This window comes from Chiroxiphia lanceolata, chromosome 1 (assembly GCF_009829145.1).
Source record: "Chiroxiphia lanceolata isolate bChiLan1 chromosome 1, bChiLan1.pri, whole genome shotgun sequence".
NCBI classification, from domain to species: Eukaryota; Metazoa; Chordata; class Aves; order Passeriformes; family Pipridae; genus Chiroxiphia; species Chiroxiphia lanceolata.
The window spans coordinates 28,486,393-28,508,354 of record NC_045637.1 but is presented as its reverse complement, the minus strand read 5'-3'; the positions used below and the strand labels follow the sequence as shown (position 1 = coordinate 28,508,354).

The following is a 21,962-nucleotide window of genomic DNA, read 5'->3' as shown; positions in this document are numbered from 1 at the left end:
TTATATATCCCAAATTTTTTTGCAGTTTGACCAATTTTCTGTCTCTTCAAAGACAAATTTTGCATTTTACTCTGTGAAGAATAGTTGGTAAAACACATAAAGCAGCCCTGGGAGCAGAGGTCAAAGAGGATTATTATGGTTGCCTCTTGACCCTACTCCCTAAAAAAATGCCTAAGAGTTACTGGGATGTAGAATTTGACAACTTGTGCCCTTTCTCTTTGCTTTAAGCCCTGTGCTGTCCCTGCACGGGGGCACAACTGTAGAAGGAATTGTCATCTTCACTGTTCTGGGGTAGGCACAGTGCCTGAGGAGGAACATCTCTGAAATGGGAGATGTGGGTTCATATATTCCTCTTATGGAAAGAAGTTGAATTGCACAGCCACAAAGCAATGCTTTGTCATGCTGGTGCTTAGCCAAACTTTGCCAAGAAATGCTGGAAAACTGAAGAAAGCCAAGGATTAAATTCTACCCCCCTCTTTAGCACTTTAAATTGACTGGTTTAAACTTCTCACTTGTGTCCTGGACAATAGGAATCTCATTTTAGTAATTTACTTTTTCATTCCTATTTAACTTGTTAAAAATTTTAATATCTAAGAAAGATTGGCAAACTTTACTCCTCAAATCAGAGATCTATGTAGTAATAGAAATGTTTTCAATTTTGTATTTTAATTATACCAAGACTTAAACTATTTACTTCTTAATGGAATAATTGAAACAACTACTGCATAAAACAATGCAGTATATATAATATATAACAAAATATATATAATATATAACACATGTGTGTTGTATAATATTATAATTATAGTATGTAATGAAGTGTATTGAATAAATCAATATGATTAAATGCAATGACAGCTAGCTGTTATTTGCAAAGCATTTCTTAAAAATATCTTATTAAAGGCTGCAAAGAATGAGATTATTTCAGATATATTTTTCTCACTGTTTCATTTATTTTTGCAGTTGTATGAGTTACAATGTTTGTGAGTTTACTGATAGGTCAGAGAAGATGGATATAATCCAGTATTCACAGATGCATATTGTAAGTGAGGTGTAAAACTTACCATGTTCTTTTGCATTGTGATGAAGTTCCCATGGATCTTTAAGTTTTATGAGATATTCACAATAGTATTGTACATTGACCAGCAAGGCAATCAAATTTCAATCATTCATGATACTATTATTCTTACCCTTTGAATTTCCACAGCACGTTTTCCTGACTGCTCATTTGAATATGAGAACCCACCAGACAACTACTTTTCTTTGTGTTATAAAAATATAGTAAATTTCCGTTGCAAAGAACAACTACAAGAGAGAAATATTCAATGTCTATTTAAACTAGTGCAGACAAAAACTGTGCAAAAATAAAATGAGGATTTTTATGAAATAAAAAAAGGAATAGTTCACTAAATCCCATGTTAAATGGTTAAACAATAGAGGAAATACAGAGTGTGGTACTCTGGTGTTTAGAAAACAATTGTGCTGTAATAAATGAGGAGTTTTGTTGTCTATTATTTTCATGCAAATCCTGACTTTTGGCAGAAGATTTTCTGTAGGTTTTTTTCTCCTTGTCATTTTCATTATTAGTCTGTCGGTTGTGTGCTAACATTAGAAGCTATATAAAAATATATGGAGAGACAGCCCTTAGCCAAAAAAAGTGCAAGTCTGAAGATTAAAAAGTGGAAATGGAAGCACTAAAAACCATCTTACCAAGAGTGATACAGCAGGTTAGTGGATGAGACAGGTCTACCAGTCAAGGCTACTGCTTTCTAGACCAGTGATCTTACTTGTGATAAACTACCCCATGAGTTAAATAAAATGAGTTTAGCCACACAGTCAATAAATGTACGCAGATGATACTAGCAAGAAGCTAAGAATTATATGAGAACAAATAGAGTTTGGGGTTTTTTCTGGATCTTGACAAAAATTACCACAATAGTGTCCATATCAGATTTTCCCAATAGAGTGGTACTTGCACACTGAACCCGGCAGCACAGGGGATACCAGTGGTTCCTTGTTTACCAGCAACCTGACTGCATTAACTTTTATCTTTATGCCTAAATACTCTGCCATGTTACCTCTTCAGTTTGTGTAATTAGGGCTCTTTAAGATAACGTGGCTGTGTTATTGTCACTTTGACTCCTGTGTAAATATAGGTATAGCTAAGATGGGTTTAAACTCTTTAGGTCTTAGAAAACATCAGCAGTCCACTTTATGCCAGTGTAGAGGTTAATGTGCATTATATTTATGTTTTTCCAATGGTTTGTCTTCAAACTATTGCAGTACCAAGCTTACTGCTATGAATGTTCAGGTTAACTACATATAGACATTCTGCACAGTAATCTAGAAATATATGGTATTGAGTCTGTCCTATGATAAAGCTCAGAGGCTTGTGGTCTAGCAGTTTTCCTGGGTCTCTATGATGAAATCTGTGCATGTATAAAGTATCTTGTGTTTCCAGAATGTGTTTAAAAATCAATAAACTTACAAGAAAAATTTTTTTTTCTTATTTTCTTCAATGTTTTTTCTAAATCTTTCAATATAAAGTAAGTTGCTATACTAAGTTGTTAAGCAAGTGGTAGCACACATTTGTTTAATAGAGCTGACTGTTTGCTGGGACTCAGGAGGACTGCCCACACATCTCCATTGTGTATTCTTACCTGGAAGGTGAGGTTTGGATCCTCTGGGATGGAGGCAGTCAAAATGGCTGTGGCTGTTTTGTTCACCAGGAATTGTGCAGAGCTTTGTAACAATGGTTTCTTTTTCTAGCTTCATATATGGTAGCTACTGATTTAAAATATGAAATTTCTGCTAGTTAGACTCAAGCTTTAGGTGTCCAGAACAGAGGTCATTATACCTTTTCATTCTGAGGAATGAGCTGAACTTTAACTGGGAGAAGTATTTAACTGAATTCTCTTCTTGCCCGAGCTGTTACTGTGACATGATCAAAAGTATGAACAGGTTAAAAAATAGTAACATATTTCTTGGCTATAAGACACGGCCTATATTTGGCTGCTGTATAAATGACCTCCTTCTTACAAAATAAATTTTCTCTATTTAAAGCTATATATATTTTTTAAATTCCTGTGGTCTACTAAAGCTGACAAAAACCCAGCACAGACATTTCTTTTTATTTTATTTTCATCTAAGTAAATTGATGCAAATGGAGGGACCAGCTGGCAGGTGGAATATTAAGAAAATCATATGTTCTTTAAAGGTGTGAGGCTAGATGAACATCAAATATTTTTTCGTTTTACCAAATCTTTCAAAAAATAATGTTGTTATTTCCATCCAAAATGACAGAATGCATTTAGACTTGTGACATCAGAGGAAAGAGCAAAGCAGCAAGAAAACCTGTGTTCCTACAGTTAAAGTGGTTTGTTTTCATACTTTTTAATTCTCAGAACATAATTCACTGTCTTTTCTCTTTTTTTGCTTTTGTACTGGATTTACAGGGAAAATTGTTCTGATAGAAGCATATTGATTGCAGTAAAGAACTGTATATTACCTGCACTGCACACCTCACTGAGATATTTAACTGGTGAGAAATGTGCTCTAACTTACACCAAACAAAAGCAGTGTTGTCTTTCATTGTAAGAGTTTGCTCTCTACATGGCCTTGAATGTTCATTTCTTTGACAGAAGATAATGATTCATTCTCTTGCTTTGCAGTTTCCAGATGGCTAGGTACTTAAAAAGTCAATATTGAATTTCTAAGCAGAAATCCACATAAGATTACAGTAAAGCTCTGCTATCACAGCATTGTATTAAGAGATGTATTGGTATATTTCATACACATAAAAATAAGAAGTTTTAATTTGACTCTTGGTTTTAATGATAATGTTTTTGAAAGTTTGAGGTTTTTTAGTCTAGATTCACCCAAAGCAAAAAATAAAAATGAATTATTGCTGGAACAATCACGCAAAGTCAGAGTCACTTCATGCTTTGAAACATAATTTTCTTTGTTATTTGTTTAAGGTTTAAAGCCAAGTGATCCAACCATGACCGGCAAAACACAGACCAGCAACGTCACCAATAAGAACGACCCAAAGTCCATCAACTCCAGAGTCTTCATCGGCAATCTGAACACAGCCATTGTCAAAAAAGGTGACATCGAAGCAATCTTTGCGAAGTATGGGAAAATAGTGGGCTGCTCAGTGCACAAAGGTTATGCATTTGTACAGTACATGAGTGAGAGGCATGCGAGGGCTGCAGTGGCAGGAGAGAATGCCAGGATCATCGCAGGGCAGCCACTAGGTAAGGACTTGCTCATGTCATAAAATACTGTTTTCTCTTTCCTTTCTGTCTGAAATATCATCTGCTGCTGGTGCCTTCATCACTAGTAAGTTTGTTTTGCTGTTGTTCCATCTAAGTGTATTTCCAAGATGTTGAATCTGACAGAATTTTTAACGTATGGGGTGTTACCTAGATATTAGAAAATGTTTAGTGCTATAAACTGCTGCTTTATTACATAGGTCACTTCTGACGGCTTTATACTTCTCTTTGTAATCCCAGTGTAGTGACCATGATTACTCATATGAGGAAAACATAAGTATTTTTTTCTTGGACTTTAGTTAGTAAATGTAATGTAATGTACCAAGGCTCATCTAACAGATGTGGTTATCTTTCATGTAATGAATCTAAAAAAATACCCAGCACAGTTATGTGTCAAATGTTATACATAAGAAAAAGAGTAGGTTTTGTTTGTCCTTGACATTGTACCAAATCAAACTGTAATACTGTTATTCATTTAGAGAAGTCTATTATTAAAAACTTAGATTGCAGTTGTTCCCATATAATATTGTGGACATTGTTCATCTGAACTCCAAATTAAACAAAAAAGGTCATATTTTTGTTTTCTATTGCTTTGTCATGAATGCTTAAGTAAGATCTGACTGTTTCTTTTTGCAACTCTTACCTCTGAAAGCTGAAATTATATATGGAGGCTGTTAATGATAAAATCTGGAGTACAGTACTAACCCCATCTGTCATATATATAGTAGTAATGGACAGTACAACAAGATGTTTTGTAGGAGCCAGAGATCTGGCATATTCATTTTCAATGTTGCAGGCTGTGGAAGTCTATTTTTCTGAGTGATTGTAGAAATTGAAACATTTGTGTTAGATGGGTTGTTCTTTTGTCATAGTTGTTCAGTAATTTTAAGTTTTATAACTTCTATCTTTTGGGTTCAAAGGAAAAACAGATTGAATAATTTCAATTATATTCAAAGGGAGATTACAACTTTAGTAAAAGTCACATAGATGAGCAAAGTAAAAGAACTCAAGTGATAAAAGCAGGGCAGCAGAGTCAGTCTGTGGGATGACATTATTAGAAGACATTTCCTGGAGTGATGCTCTCCAAGCAATAGGCCATGTAATGCCATCAGTGCATTATTTACAGTTTCTTGCACACTGGTCTGAACAGATTTTTTAAACTGTTTTCCTAAGGCAATAGATCTGTTATTACTATGATTACTGTTGCTAGCCTCTTTTAGCATTTCTTGTGGCACCTATAATATGCCAAGTGTTTTGTTCAAGGAGTTGTCCTTGCACTATTCAATGTAGTTTTTTGCTTTCTGTAGCAGGCAAGTGACGTTGTTGCAAAAGAAATTAAGTGGCCAACAACTACTTGAATTGTTTGAATCTTTTAATAATAACAGGAATTTTGCTCAGCACTAAGTTTCAACTGTATAATCTTAAAATACTTTTATTTTTCTGAAAAGACTTTTGATGGCATATTTCATGCCCAAGTTCCTAATGTGTCTAGGAATACAAATAATAAGCAAGGTGAAATTTTCTTTTAGCTATTCCAAACCTAATTTACTCTTTCTATATATGAAATACAGTTGTCATTGCTATTGTTTGATAAAAAGAATGAATTTGTAAAAATGATACTTCTCATTAGACAAATTCTTTCAATGAGTTCTTTCAATTGGCAGTAAACATTAATAGTCACCTCATATTAATGAGTCAACTGAGAAAATTTATTTGGGATTGTGACCCAGAAGAATAACTTATGTGAAAATTGTTCATTATTGTGAAACTTCTTGATGAAAATTTACTTTATTCTCTGTCCTGAGAGCTTTACATTTTGAAATAAACAAAACTAATGAATTTTTATCGATAGTGAAGTTATGGAAAGGGGACAAAAAAAGCCTCTTACAGATGTACAAATAAACTTGATTAAGCTGAATATTAGCTGGATATTTTTTAAATGGAGTTAGAATATACTAGTAATATAATGAGGGCTGGATGGTAGTCAGTTTTGTAAAGCTATTTGAGCAAAGGAATATTTGAAAAGTTTTTCCCACAGCGTATGCCCGATACTACTGTACACTCTAGTACTCAGTACCTCACAGAAGAAAGAATAACTTCGTTTAGGCTGCATTAATAATGTACATTAGTTCTTTCATACTCTTGCCAAATGAATTGTTTACGTTAGCTCCTGCCTTCTATGGACGCCTACCATTCAAAGTTATGCAGCTTTACCCACGAGTCAGAAACTGTTTGCATGTGTGTAACTGAAATTAAGAATTGAACTTGTAAATTTCTATAGCTGTATAAGTTGCTACACAATTCACTGAGCATCCTGTGTAAATGTTTCTTCTGTGGTGGAGTCCCAAAGTATTGAGTTCCATAGGTATATAACAAGGCATATTTTTAACAAATTCCTCAGAAGTACAAATTTAAAGCATTGCTATTGCCGTCAGTCTTGCCAGCTTCCTGTGGGTCAATATAATTGGCCTGTTGGTCTCCTCCATCAACTCTAAAACTCCTACTGATGTGCTTGGTGGTCAGTGATATGTAATAATGGCTGTGCTGTGGATGCTGCAGCTTTGCGGAAGTGGATTTCATGAGCTGTGTGATTATTTCCAAGCTTTCTGTTCCATGAAGTGCAACACACTAAAAAGCTGTGGGGTAGAGATCATAAAGGAACACAAAAAAATATACTTACGAAACTTATTGATATTATTGTGAAGTTCAGTGTAGTTTCTTGAAGTGATATTATGTCTTCATGGAAATAGTGTGTTTTCCTGCCAGCAGGGCAGAAACAGGTCAGTATTGTGCACAGGAGTCTGCCTCACAATGATTATTTTGTGAATGGCTTCAGGCTGGAGTCAAGAAAATATTGAAGCTGGTCTAGGATAGAACTGCAAGCTATGTTCTTAGTTGTGGGAACTCACTCAGATAATCAACTCTCCTCAAAAGTTTTTCATCCATTTAAACCCACCTATGAGTTACAGAATATTTGCAAATATTCACCTCCATCACACACGGGACAAAGAGACAGGGTGAATAGGAATTATTCTGAGGAAATACTGGGTCTGTCTATGAACTTTACCAAGGGTAATTTCACCTTTCTCAGGTGAGAGGAGGATTAAACACCTGCTTGCTCCAAAGTAAATGGTGCAAGTCCCTCATTGCAGCTATGGGCTGAGAAGCAAGGTGCAGCAAGAATGAAACTTTCGGGTACATGATAGAGAATATAGTTCTTCACCTGATGTTTTCTCCTGTTTTTCACAAGGGTCACGGCAAAGCTATTTAATTTTTTATGCATTCCAACACACATGAATTCTGTGGAGTCAAATACCACATAAAATACATTTAGTGTTCTGCAACTTTGTGTTGTATGTTCCTGTTTACCTTATGCATTTGGCAAGAATATAGAATTAAGAATCATGCAAGCATTAAGGTTGGAAGAGACCTCAAAGATCACTAAGTCCAATTGTTAACCCAGCATTGCCATGTTCACCACTAAACAACATCCTCAAGTGCCACATCCACACACCTTTTGAACACTTCCAGGGATGAGTATTCCACCACTTCCCTAGACAGCCTGTTCCAATGTCTGACTATCCATTTAGTGAGAAATTTTTTTCTAATATACAATCTAAATCTCCCCTTGTGCAACTTGAAGCCATTTCCTCTTGACCTGTCACTTGGAAGAAGAGACCAATCCCCACCTGGCTACAACCCCCTTTCAGGTAGCTGTAGAGGGTGGTAAGATCTCCCCTGAACCTGCTTCTCTTCAGGTTAAACATCCCCAGCTCCCTCAGCCGCTCCTCAAAGGACTTGTGCTCCAGCCTCTCCACCAGCTTTGTTGCCCTTCTCTGGACATGCTCCAGCACCTCAGTGTCCTTGTGAGGGGCCCAAAACTAAACACAGGATTTGAGGTGCAGCCTCACCACTTCCAAGTGGAACAGGATAATCACTGGCCCAGTCCTGCTGACCATGCTATTTGTGATCCAGGCCAAGATGCCATTGGCGTTCTTGGCCAGCTGGGCACACTGCTTGCTCATGTTTAGTGAGCTGTTGACCAGCACCCCCAGGTCCTTTTCTGTTGGGCAGTTTTCCAGTCACTCTACCCCCAGCCTATAGCACTTCATGGGGTTGTTGTGACTCAAGGGCAGGACCTGCACTTTGCCTTGTTGAACCTCATATAATTGGCCTCAGCCCATGAAACTAACCTGTCCAGATCCCTCTGCAGAACCTACCTGCCCTCAAGCAGATCAACACTGCTACCCAACTTGGTCTTGTCTGCAAACTTGCTGAGGGTGCAGTCAAACCTGTTATCAAAACCATCAATAAAGATATTAAAATAAAGATATATGTAACAGCTTCTATCTAAAATTCTGGTACAGCTATCATAGGAACTTCTACATCATAATGTCCCTTTGAGTTCGTAGCCATTATTTTTATAATTATATGACCTAATTTTTGTCCTCTTTCATGCCCATTTTTCTACTAGCATAATTCCTTTAGCCTCAGAACGTCTTTTGATTTGTGCTTGAATAAGACCCAGGCCATCTCACACATACCTTAAGAAAGCAAGTTAAATGGTGCAAGGCTCATACTTTTGTTCTCTTCTTTTACTTTCTTTAAGACACCATAGAATTTCATTCTTGGATCCTGAGGAAAATGAAAAAGATTACAGTACCAAGATTATGAAAGATGCTGTAATTCTTCAGTTGATGCCCTTTTTAACTAATAAATTAGTTCCACTGTAGCTTCAATCCTGTTTTGTTGCTGTAAGTATTATTCACGTGTGTCTGCCTTCAGGTCTAAATTAGATGCAGTCTCTGAGTACCAAGTGAGTGCATATTGACATGTAGCCTAAGGTAAGATGGTAGTTGCAGATAATTATTTTGGGTGACATACTCTATTGCACATCCTTTTCAGAAGCACAAGAGCCCTGCAGGGGCTTTCTAAATTATAACTACCCAGTAGAAAAGATCCAAGGAGAAGAGCAGGTAATAAAGAGAGACTGTAGAGAAATTCAACGTATACCTTTACTGGAAATTGAATTGATGTGACAATAGGGCTGTTTTACCTTTTGTTTCCCTTTCCTCTACTCAAAAAATAACTTTTCTATTTTATATTTGTAATGTCTAACAATAATGAAGACTTAATTATGTATTTGCAGAACTAGAACTCTCCAGACTGAATTTTTTTTATCTCAATCTGAAATTCAGAAAACATTAATTGTTACATGAATTTTTGTATTTTAAAAAGAATAAATACTTATGCTGTTTTAGTGAACTTCTGAAAAATGTACTTGAGCTTGAAAAATGACAGATTTATCCAAATTTTCTTAGTGACTAAGCTTTACTTAAACGAATGATATGCTAAGATAGGAAATTGAAAACTGAATTAGTGGTTATTCAGTTTCCTCTTTGTCATCAACTTTCAGTTAGTAGCATGCAAGTATAACCATCATTCTTTCAAACAAAAATAACTCATGAGTTATTAAAGCAATCTTGTTACTCTTACCCACCTACTCCTAGTACCATAATGGCAGGCAATATCAGGATACCAATCCTATCTTGTTTTAAAGTGTATAGTGAAGGAGCAACTGGAAAGGATTCTTGCTTCTGACAAGTCTATAAAGACTTGGGTTTTAATGTGGGTCAAAACATTCTAGGCAAGGACAACGGCTGTCTTAAAGAAACACCAGAAATTATAGTAGTATCATTAAAAATCTGAATGTTTTTGCATTTTAATTTATATTGTAATGAAATATTAAAAATAGCATATATTACACATATAATAAACATATATTCAAACTGTATTTCAAGTCATATAATGTTGAAAGTTTGGATATTGCATTTGCACACTACTGGACCAGAAAGAGCAATGCACTTCATAGAAAATTCCATTCTAATTCAGCAGGCGCACATTCTAATATACTGTACTTAGCAGCATTGCACTATGGAGTAAATAATCTGAGAACTGTAACTCAGTAATATGCAGGTAATTGTCTATCCAACTGAGACTTAGAAAGCAAGGTATTTAAGTTCTGATAAGTCATAATAACTATATAACATATGGTTTTCAATGCTTGACTGTTTTACTTCAAAGAATATTGTATTCTTCCGGCATAATAATCCTCTGTTTTTTTCTGAATAGAGTTTAAGCAAAAGCAAAATTACACAATTAAATGCTATATAAGGAGCTGTCATCATCATGTAAGTTTAAATGAAAAAACTTTAGTAAGGAAATAATTGAATCAACAGAAAAAATTTATCCATAAACCTATAAAACCTCTAAGATATCATGAATGTTGGTATATTGTGGGAATGACTTTTGCATTTGTTGAACTTATATAATTGTTTGTTGAATACTTCACCAGGTGATATCAATTCTCTTTGTAAAGTGGCTGTCAACATCCAGACCAGGTTTTGAGAAAGTTTGTTTGATCCAACATTTTTTAATGTTGAACAAAACATAAAGTAATGATTAAGAAAAAAGACTAGGTGGTTCTCTTCCAAAAGCAAACAAAAAACCAAATAAAACACACAGGGATTGTGCATATGTAGCCATAATGAATGTAATGACTTAGATGTCACAGGAACCTAGAGCGAAACTAAGGCTGGATTTGTGCTGTCTTTATTAAGCCTTTACCACTAAATTACATCTTAGTCAACGCCTTCATCATCAAGCCCTCAGGCACAAACAGACTATTACGGAACTTCTGAAAAATTATTAACTAACCTTCCGCATCTTAGTTCAGAGGTGCTAAATTTTCCCCACTAGAACTGACTCTTTCATGCTATTTCAATCTGTTTCTATGTTTCGGAACCAGTGTAATGCTGGTTCAGCCTATTCCATGTAGAAACAGGGATCCTGTCTAAATCTATCTCATAGGTCTCTGCCCTTTTGCTGCCTGCCCATACCCCTGTGGTCTTGGTGAAACCTGTGCAACAGCACACAGCAGTGTCAAGTCTCACTGTAGAAGACCTTGGATACAACTACTAGTCATTGTTCATAGGATCTTCTGATAGTGGATAATTTCCATATGTCCATTCCCATTACACATTTTGATGTCTCCCAATACTTATATATCTCCTATCGTTGCATCAGCAGGATTCTGCAGCCAAAGCAGCATTATAACCCAGTTGTCTTATGCTCTTGAACACAAAAAGATTATTAAAGTCCTGTTTGTTGTGCATTTTTGTAATCAATGTTTTCTCATCCTATAGTCACATTGATGTGAACCATTTCATGTACTATCCATGCACATAAAGCAACTCATATAGAGGAAGAAAGGAAGGGTAAATTTTAACAATCATCCCTCAGCAGTTCAGGGCTGGGGACCATTGCATAAAATCGATGTGCCTGTTCCAAAAGAGCAAGCTGAATCTTTCATCACGTAAAGAAAAATCCATGTTTTAATGGAATGAGTAATTTTGTTAGATTGAGAATACCTAGAAAAAAAATGGGTGAGTTTTACTCCCCGTACTTTACAAAAGTTTCTATTTTTCTCCTCGCTGGACTTGGTCTCTCCAACTTATTACGAAAAGTGAAATTACAATTTAAACCTATCTTTTCATATTCAGAAAAGTAGCAAGTACATTTCAAGAAAATAGTTTAGTCATGAGGTGAATTTGTGAGGACAAATCTCTCCTTTTTGTTTACCTGGGGACTCCTTCTGTTAAATTCCTCATATATACCTAAACTAAAAACTTGCAAAGTTCTTCTTGGTACATGGTTCAGTACTCTGAGTAGCCTGATGTCAGGTCATGCAAATGTTAAGTATTTCCTCTACTATAATGTCAAGAATAATGATCTAATTTCTTGCCATCAGCCCATGTTATTGTAAGAAAAACTTTCCTTCAAGGCTTTATACAGATGCATAAAAAGAGTCAGTCTTCTGCATAGCCAGCTCATCTTTAACATCATGGACAAGGTGTTATCAGGGGATCTTTCCGTGTCCTTTTCTGCTGTTTGACATGTCTGTATATAGCCTCAGGGCCTCATTTGCATGAAATGTTACTTTTTTCATCATTTCATCCTTGAGTTTCATTGAACCCTACACTTTAAGTCTGCTTACAAGAAATATTTACCTGTTTGTGGGTCTGATATATCCTTAGTAATTTTATAAGTGCCTTTCAAAACACTTAGACAGTGTTATCTCAAAATTCTCGATACTTAAGCCTTTATTATATGCATATCTTGAGGTTTTGGGGGTTTGTTTGGTTTTTGTGGATTTTTTTTTTAAGCAAACATTATCCAGTAGGTCCTTCTGGATTTGAACTTAATGCTATTTTATTTCTGTTGCAGGTCTATAAGAAGTTACAAAAATTTGTTTTCCCTTGTGGCAGACAAAATCCTGCACCTTTTTTTAAATATACTTGCTTTGATTAGTAACTGCTGAAGTCATTAGAATTTGTAGAGCTATTAAATAATGTCAAATTCTGAACTGACATAACATCATGCAGTGATAAAAATGCTGTAATGATGCTCTCATAACATTTGTCTCAGTGTCTCATACGGGATGCACTGTAGAAAAAGAAGAATGATCTCTAGGATACTCTGCAATTTTTGGTTTTGTTGTGCTAGGAGGTCTCATGTTGTCTACAGCTTCCCTTCTTTGCTTTATCCAGATTGATTCAATTTGATAGGCTATTTTCCATGCATTTGGCTTCTTTCACTTCAAATAGAATCTCATCTGGACTAAGTCTGATATTTTCTTCTTGATCTTTTGACAGTACTTCACTATTTCACTTGTAGTGATGAATATAGAGTTGATAATGTCATGTCACCTAGCTTTATATGTGTGCCTACCATATCCCCATGTTTTCTCATTCTTTTGTTAAAACATTTCACTTGTTGACCTTGTTCTAAAAGGCATATGGAAGAATTCATATCTGCTACAGGCTGTGTGGAAAGGCAAGAGATCAGATGATTTCTCACCTAAATCTAACATGCCAATATTCATCTTTCTAATCTGCAATTTCAAGCATGGGGTTTTTTTAACAGATATTCAACACTGAGTGGGTGACAGGACAGAGTAATGCTATTTTAGTTTACTGCAGAATCTGCGCAAATCTTAGCCCTGCTATTTGTCATTTGGACTGTAACAGTTAAACCCATGAAATAGCTTTCCCTCCCGAGACATCACTCAGCTGTTTGGAGGAGAAAGTATAAATATTCCTCTTACCAGAATACTGATGTAGCATCCGAAATTCTTCACCAGATCATAGTCTAAGTTCATGGAGGCAGGTCTTTGGCATGATGAACTTCTAGGATCACTCTTTCTCACTTTCTTTCCCTTCTTAGTAGCAAGTTCAGCTAAAATGCAAGTATTCTTTTCCTGTTTAGCTTAACTGAGACAAAAACTACTTGTGAGGGCATATTTGCTATCACAGGTTTGATTTCATGTCTGAAGCCTACTTGAATTTCACACCTAAGGAAATTACAGTAGAGGAAATCTGTTTCTTTTTTAGAAAGGTTCTATCACAGGTTTCACACTTAATTCTGCAATTCTTTCAACAGTAGATAACTTCATCAGCAAAACTCTGTAAATCACATATATTGGGGAAAAAAACCACCAAAACTTAATATAATTCAATCATTTTTCAGCATTTCATATGGACGAAGTGAAATTCACAGGCAAAAAAAGGAGAAATTTGCCAAATGAGATGCTCTCTTTCTATATTACCTCTCCTCCTTTCAGAAGAAATTTTCATATTCATGAACTCCCCCATTAGCTTAAGAAGTTTCAAGTAAAAGTCGTTTTCTAGGTATTATAATGAGTCAGAACTGAACACTGTTCATATCCTTGATTGTTAAAACCCTTTAAGTGACTTCAGTCCCTTCTAGAAAATTAATGGAAACTGAATCAGACCTTTTTTCATGGCAAGACTTGTAATTTTCAAAAGACCAACAGAAAAATAGTTAGCCTGTGTTTTAGTAAAAAGCTGGATATTTTTACAACTATTTTAAATTGTGTAAAGTCCTTCTATACCTTACAGAATACTTCATATTGATTTAAAAAATGATAATGTATCTTTAAGAAGACACTGCCCATGTTGAAATTCAGCACAGACTTTCTAATTTCACATATATTTAAGTTCAGATATGTGAGTCCTGAGCTTTCTCCCACTAGATGGTAACAGCCAGGTAGCTAAAAGCTGAGAACATACAGTAACTTGTCCCAGAAAGAAGTACAATCGCTTCCACAGCTAAAGGTTGCTTACATGTCTGTGCCACCACGAGTAAGACCTCTTTTCTTTTTTCGACTTTTTTTTTTTTTTTGAGGAATGAGATTGTGTGCTTAAAGTCTTAAAATACTCTGCTTTCCTTTGCAGCAATCTCAGCCTTTTAATACCATTTTTTTTTTTGTCAGATCTGTTTCTTGTTTACCTAGGTCTTCTCCTCAATGTAAGTCTTCACTGATTTGATGTTATCCAAACACTTTTGTTATGATCACAGTTATTTCTACGTATTGTTAGAATCTCATCAAAAACAGCATTTCCAATTGACTGCTGCAGTAATTAGTTGTAGACATCTGTCCCACCTCTCCTATTGTTTGCAGTTAAATGTCAAATTTTAATTCTCTTGTGCTTTCTTTCATTCTGTCCCTAATGCACCATACAATCATAGAAAAGAAAGGAACAGAACGTAATGAGTTTTAAGTGTGGAACTAACTTTCTGATCTTGAAACAAATATGGGAATTGTATAATATTTTCTAGTTCTTCTATTACCTTAAGGTTTCTGGAGTCACTTCATTAAATCTGTGTCTATTTAACTAGTCTTTCAGGTGAGAAACACAATATTTGACTGAAAATAGCAAGCGTGAAACAAGACTAGATAAAGAAAGAAATACTAGATGACAGAAAACCCTGTAGCTGGAAAAATCTGAAGCCATTTCAAGATGTGATTTACCTCTCAGCTGTACACTGTGGTAATTCAACATCTTAAATTGTAAAGAGACACTTAAAAATAATTTTTATTGTTGATATCTTAAGATAAACTTTATCCCTTGATTTGATACTGTCATAGTTTTTGTTGAATTATAGAATAATCTCTGTTGGGACCACACCTAGTTCAAATTCCTGCTCAAAGCAGTGAATAGTCCAGAAGGTTTTTCAGCTGCTTTGCAGTCCACCCATGCAACTCATACTTCCCGGTCTTGGCTGGAGATTGTTAAAGATGAAGAGCACTTAAACCACCTCTTCCCCCACCTATTAGTTATTTATTCTATCATAGAAAGCTCACTGGGTTACCTGAGTAAATGTACTGACTGGTCCTAGTTGTCTTGTTCTTCCTGAGTCTGGACATGACTCCCAGGAAGATTTGCTTGTAATTGTCCAGTCTGTCTTGTCAGTGTTGTATGTCTTCAACACTGAAGTCCATCCTAATCACAGAAGTATGTCTGACATACACACTGTTCAGCAACAGATCATACACAGGGACTTCCCCCCAAAAATTGAGGATCTGATTTGCTTTTTCTTATATTCCCGTCTTCCTCTTCAGCCTTTTCCAAGTTCTGCCGCTTTACCAGTGAAACAGCCGGGCTAAAAGAAATTAAACAACATTTTAAAGCAACATGAATTGTTGAATATAGACTTAGCTAAAGTTGGAACGAAGCAAATATTTATGAAAAGTAAAAGATTTATTTTGATTTGGAACTCCTTATCTGAAAATGTATATTAAAAGGCCCAATTACAATATTGATTAGAAAAATTAAGAGGGTACTTTAAACAGATGCAATTTTAGAAATTCAGAAATCTAGGGAAAGGTGGTTTTTTTGTTGTTCGTTTTGTTTTGTTTGGGGGGTTTTTTTGTTGTTTATTTGCTTTTTTTCCCCCTGGTTAGGCTTTTTGTTTGTTTCTTGGAGTTTTGTTTTGTTTTACCTAATTTACTTCAATACATCTGACAAATGGGACATATTATCATTCTAGAGTAATAAGTAGTTACTTGTAACTGATATATCTAGTTTGAAAATTACAATTTGCCTTTGTCCAACTTCGAAAATCCAATGTGGTGCTAAATGACCTTGCTGCACTTCTAGCAGTTCCAATTGCCAAAGTTTGAAAAGATCTAGTTATGTCTTGACTTACAGCAGTGATATTTGAAACAGTGTACATAAAACCAGATCTATGTCTTAGTCAAATTATTGAAATTATAGAGTGCATCAAATTATTGGTTTTCTTTGGGGTATTTTGAATTGCAAAAAATGTTACTATTTTTATCTTTTTTAAAAAAATTAAATTCTTATTATTCTGAGAATTATTATTTTTAAAATTGTATTAGCAAAATCTTGACAGTGCAACTTAATGTGGTTTTCCTATCTAGTAAATGTACACAATAAAATTATGCCCCAACCTTCATATTTCAAGCTTAAGCCATCCTCCCCTTAGTCAAAAGTAAATTCTAATACTGTTTTCAAAAGAGTACGAAAACTGAGTTTATGGAAACAGTTCCACGCCTCCACTTTTTTGGAAGAGAGGCTAATTTTGAGGGTAAGAAGGTGGTTGCTGTTCTAGGGTATTTTTTATTTCTGTGAGTTCATTTTTTTTGCTTGGCCAGGTTTTGTTCAAAACTTTCAGAGAAAAGTTAAATATAAATGATCAAATTACAGCATGATAAAATCACCACTCATACTAGCATTGCAGCAGCTGGAAAAGCAGTCATGAATTTTTACAGCCTGACTTTAGTGGTCTTTATTTTCTGTTAATTGGCACTTACTGCTGCTTTATTTGTTTTCTAATCTTAGATTTTGGGTTTGATGTATTTAAATCCACAGGCAGACAAAGAACAAAAGGCAGAAAAAACCTGGATTTTTTTAGATGGAAGTAATAAAAGCAGTTATGTTTATTTTTTCTTTGGTCTACCGTGCAAAATGAGGTAACAATTTGAATCTAATCTGATGAAACTTTAAAACTATTTTGATCTCAAACAAAGTCTTTGTGTATAAGAAAAAAAATCAAAAGAAAAAGAGACATTAATTCCATAAGGAGAATATTGACCAGAACATAGTAGACAATAACAATACTAGCTTTACCACAAAATGCTGCTTTCTTTTTTGTACCAACGGTAGAACAGAGATGCATTAATAGAAACAAAGCTAATTTTTGAACAGAATGCTCCCATTACATCACTTTTTCTCTTTTTCCTTTGCTCTTCATGCTGACACCCTTAATTATTATTAACACTTACCATACTTAGTAAGGACAATGGTTTTCCTTATACTGATATCATCACTTTGCTCATTATCATACAGTCATTCAGTCCAAAAACGTACTTTGACCCTTTCAAAAAAATTCCTTCATTTCTGGTTTTTATTTACCTCTCCCAGAAACATCTACTTTCTCCTTTTTTTTATAGCAGGTGTCTGTTTAACCAACAGGTCTTGCTGCATGCTACTTGCCTTTTTCCTCAGAACTGTTTCCTTCGCAGTCTAATGAGAAGCTTTGGCAATTCTGTGCACTTTCAGTTCCCAGTGAGAGACCAGTAACCTGCTAAGGATGGAGGTGCCGGAGTGCATGGTCATACCAACTATGGCAAAAGCTCTAATAGAGTTTCCCGTGGCATATTTTGACAAGACAGCAAAAAATGGACTGGGAGTTCATTATTGACTTTGTTACTCGAAACATGACAAAACCCCACATTAAATCCAATTTTCCTGGAGAAACATTGTCACAAGTGAGACCATTTTACGAAAGCAAAAATACTATTAGTTCAATTGTGTTCCTCCAGCATGACTAAAGTGCCTAAGCTACTGGACAGGAATGTTTTATAAAAATCCAAACCACAGGAGTTTATCTCTCCATGATTCATATTTGGTTAACTGGAATAGTGCACAGAGGAGAAAGGTGAAGCATCATAATTTCATGTAACTTCATGTCTTTTCTCTCTGAAATTGTATGCTGCCTTGAAAGCAATGCCTGAAAGGGAGATGGGTTCAAGGCCTGGCCTACTGTCTCAGGAACTTAGGGATTTAACCCCAGTCTCAAGAGCAAGATGTCAGCTTTAGCTCCTGAAAGGGTTAAGTATTGTCCCAGTCCTGGTCAATGTGCTTCATGAATCCTGTGAAAGGTCAATTCAGGAATAGTAATTCACAGGAAATATAATCTTTTGATTTTAGTGGTTATGTAAAATTACCAGTAAACTTCCAAGCCATCTGTTTTAACTTTCGATAGTATGCAGTATACCTATAGATATTTTGACAGTGAACTGCATCACCACTGTAAACCATATATTTGTTCCAGTAGAAATTCATTAGTATTCACAGGGATCCTCTGGCTCTGTGATACTAGTAGAAAATGTCAAATTGTTCTTAGAATTTATAGGAAGGCATAAAATTCATGAGCTGAGACAATGAAAATCCCAAAGAAATGATGGCTACCATATATTGTACTCATTTTGGCATATGATTTCTTTATGTCTAGAGAAATGAAGGCTAGTCACCTAACCTTTCATCGAGTCAGCATTTTCTGAAATACAAAGATATGAAAAGTGTTTACTAATGGTTGCTTGGCATCCATCCTAGCATATCTAGAAGGAGAAGAGCAAGGAAAAAAATACAAGTATGACATTCCAATCCCAGTTTATACAGTTCAGTAAAGCTTCTTTCAGAGTACATGCCATTATTCTCTTTAATCTTGGTAAGAAGGGGATGTCCTAGTGTCCTTCAATAATCTAGAAATTTATCTTGGATTATTTTTTTAAATAAAGTAGATAAAGTAATGGGAAAGAGAGAAGGGTGCCAAATCTGTGCAAAAAGACAGAAAATAGATACTTCACTGAGGCTTCTTGTACTTCATTTGAAACCAAGCCAAATGTCTATCTATTGCAAAATGTAATTTTCTAATTCAAAAACCTGTTGCAGAAGAAATCAGCATTGATAGAGAAGAACAAATTATGGAACACTGGTTGCTTAGGTACAAATGGTCACAAGCTGCTCTTGCCTAGTATGCCTGCTGCTCATAATGACCAGTTTTATAAACCTTGAAAGCAGACATGAGCAAGATCAATTTGGAGAAAGAACTGAAGTGGGAAAGTAGAATAATGATCAGGAAATATTAAAATATTTTAATTGTTGTCAAAAAAAAAGAAAAAAGAAATAATCATGAAAAGAAGGTGGATTGCTTAAAAACACACCCTAAATATCATATTCTGAGTAAGTTGCATGTAACTGAAACAATATAATATATGGAAAAATTAGAATAGATAGAATTAGATTGGATTCATGAATATTTTAAGTATAAAGGACAAAGAGAATTTTAATAATGACATGGTATCCACTCCAGAATTCGTTACAGAGCTACAAAATAAGTAATATTTAAATCCTTAAAATTCATTTTCATCCCAAAATTTCTAAAGAACTAACTGGAATTTTCTCGAGGGAGATTCTCAGCTGCTAACATTTGGAGAGTTATCTTCAGTAAGTCTTGAACTGGATTAAGAGTTTCAGAAGGGTAGAATTTTCACAGGGAGAAACTGTCCAATTCACATAGTTTAAACCAAATCAAGACTGAAGTGGTTTATTGATTTATTAACAATGCAAAATTAATTGGAATGCATGACCCTTACCTAACAAGAGATTATGCTCAATTCCAGATACTCGCAAAATTTGAAGAAATTATTCCAAAATTTTTAAATCCCTCTCTAGAATTAACCCCAACAGAGCACAACCCTGCTGTGAGAGATGCATGTCTCAGTTTCTGCCCCCGCCATTCTCCAAGGGTGGGTGGTAGCCAGGGGAGGTGACCAAAGGATGTCCCCATGCTGGCATTGGATGAGCTGGAGGCAGCAGCTGTGGGTACCCATGGGGGAGGTTGTGCTGCCAGGGCAAGGCAGAACCCCTGAGCCATGGAGCTACATCTGGCAGGGTCATGCCACCACCCTCCTGCCTTGCTCCCCTCCTCTCCTGCTGACCACAAATCTATGTTTCACCTGCATTTCTGTTTAGTTGACTTGTTTGTATTTTTTTCCCAAATGTCTTCTCGTAATTCCTCAGTTACACTTTAATCTGGTCAATGGTTATTTTCTTTTTTACCTAGATCACCATAGGGCAAATGCCATCTCAGGCAGTTTGGACATCCCACTCAACCACATCCTTACACTCGTTCCTGTCTTGTCAGCTGCTGTTATCCTTACCCATTTGCCAAGGCTGGACCCTGCGAGCACACCCAGCGGAAAAAAACAAATATTATATAAATAATTTAAAATGGTAAAAAGGCCAGGCTGCGTGACAATAGTCCTGTCATAATTGTTCTGAATTGCAGGAAAAAATAGTGAAATGGCTGGTGCAGGACTAGAATAATTGAGAATGAACATGGCAATAATGTAAGTAATGTCAGCATGACTTTACAGAAAGTAGGGCTTGAGAAATTAAATATGTATTCTTTTTTATAATTTAACACCATACAGTAAGGTTGTACTGATGTAACATAATTCTGCAAGGCACTTGATTCATTCCAAGTGGAAATTTGATTAAGAAACTGTCTTATGACATAGTTATGGAACATGCCAAATGAATTAAAAAGTAGTCTCAAAAGACTGGTAAGTGAGAAGTAATCATACAGCAGGTGTGTGACTTATGTGTATTCCACGGTAAAATCAGTTTTTCAATCACACTTTTACTCGATCAGAAAGACAGCAAGAATCCCTGATAAATTCTGTAGATGGTACAAAGATGCTCAGATTCATGAATAAGGAAGAAAACAAGACATAAATATCAAAATAGAAAACAAATACCAAAATAGGAATGAAAGTGTGACTGCTCTAACTATAACATCCAACACATTGGTGATCTGCTCTTCAGCATGAGAGAAAAAGGTGTAACGAAATCTGAGAGCTGGAAGCTTAAGTGAGAAAAAGCAAACCTCAAAATAGAGCATATTTTTAACATCGAGGCCATTAGGAACAGTTTACCAGAAGTTTCAGTCAAAATTTGTAAAGTAAGCATTGGATGCTATTACAAAAGATGTGCCCTATCTCAGCCTAGACTGAATTCCAGGAAGCTCTGTGGTCTGCTATACAAAACCAGGCTGGAATTTTTTGTCTGGACCAGCTTTGGAAACCTCCAAAAACACAGATTCTAGTGTCTCTTTGGATAAATACAATAAAACCAGAAAAAAAACCCAACCTTTTAATTTTATTAAGGTCACTAATGATTTATATTTGATATTAGTATCAAATATATAGAAATTACACAAATGGTTTTGTTATATCCGCGTTTTTGGAAAGTAGATTAGCAATATCCACCTAACAACAAGCATGTCTTAATTTAGACAACAGAAATAACTAGCTTTTTGTCATTGACATTTATGGTTAAATAAATGAAGGAGGGATGGGATTTAGAAAACTGACCTTTCTAACTAAAGAAGGTCTTTTGTTACAACTTCTTCTTTACATTTAAATAGATATTAATAAGACTGGTAATAATATGCAAGAAAATTAATTAATTAATTAATTAACCCCCACAGTGAATAAGTCTTATTTTATCTTTCTGTGCTAGAGAAGCAAAAGATTTCCCTATCAGGCCCATAACTACTTTTTTTATTGCAACCTACTTTTTCACTCCAGACAAACAGAGATACATTTGCACCCAACTTTCTGACCATCACAGACATAATGTTATTTGTCCTTAAGAAAAAAGTCAGAAAACATAATAATGCCATTAGCTTAATACCATCTTAATGTCTTAAATGTTTTTTTCTTAGAATGAA

The 21,962-nt window shown here is 35.3% G+C and overlaps 1 protein-coding gene across 2 annotated transcripts in view; it reads left to right on the top strand.

Moving 5' to 3' along the window:
* Positions 1 to 21,962, top strand: part of RALYL (RALY RNA binding protein like) — a 374,061-nt gene that overhangs the window by 186,382 nt on the left and 165,717 nt on the right. For both annotated transcript variants that reach the window (XM_032689798.1, XM_032689791.1), the window contains exon 3: positions 3,978 to 4,256. In XM_032689798.1, coding sequence (XP_032545689.1) covers positions 4,001 to 4,256 — 256 coding nt within the window. In that variant the 5' untranslated portion in view covers positions 3,978 to 4,000. The remainder of the gene's footprint in view (positions 1 to 3,977; positions 4,257 to 21,962) is intronic.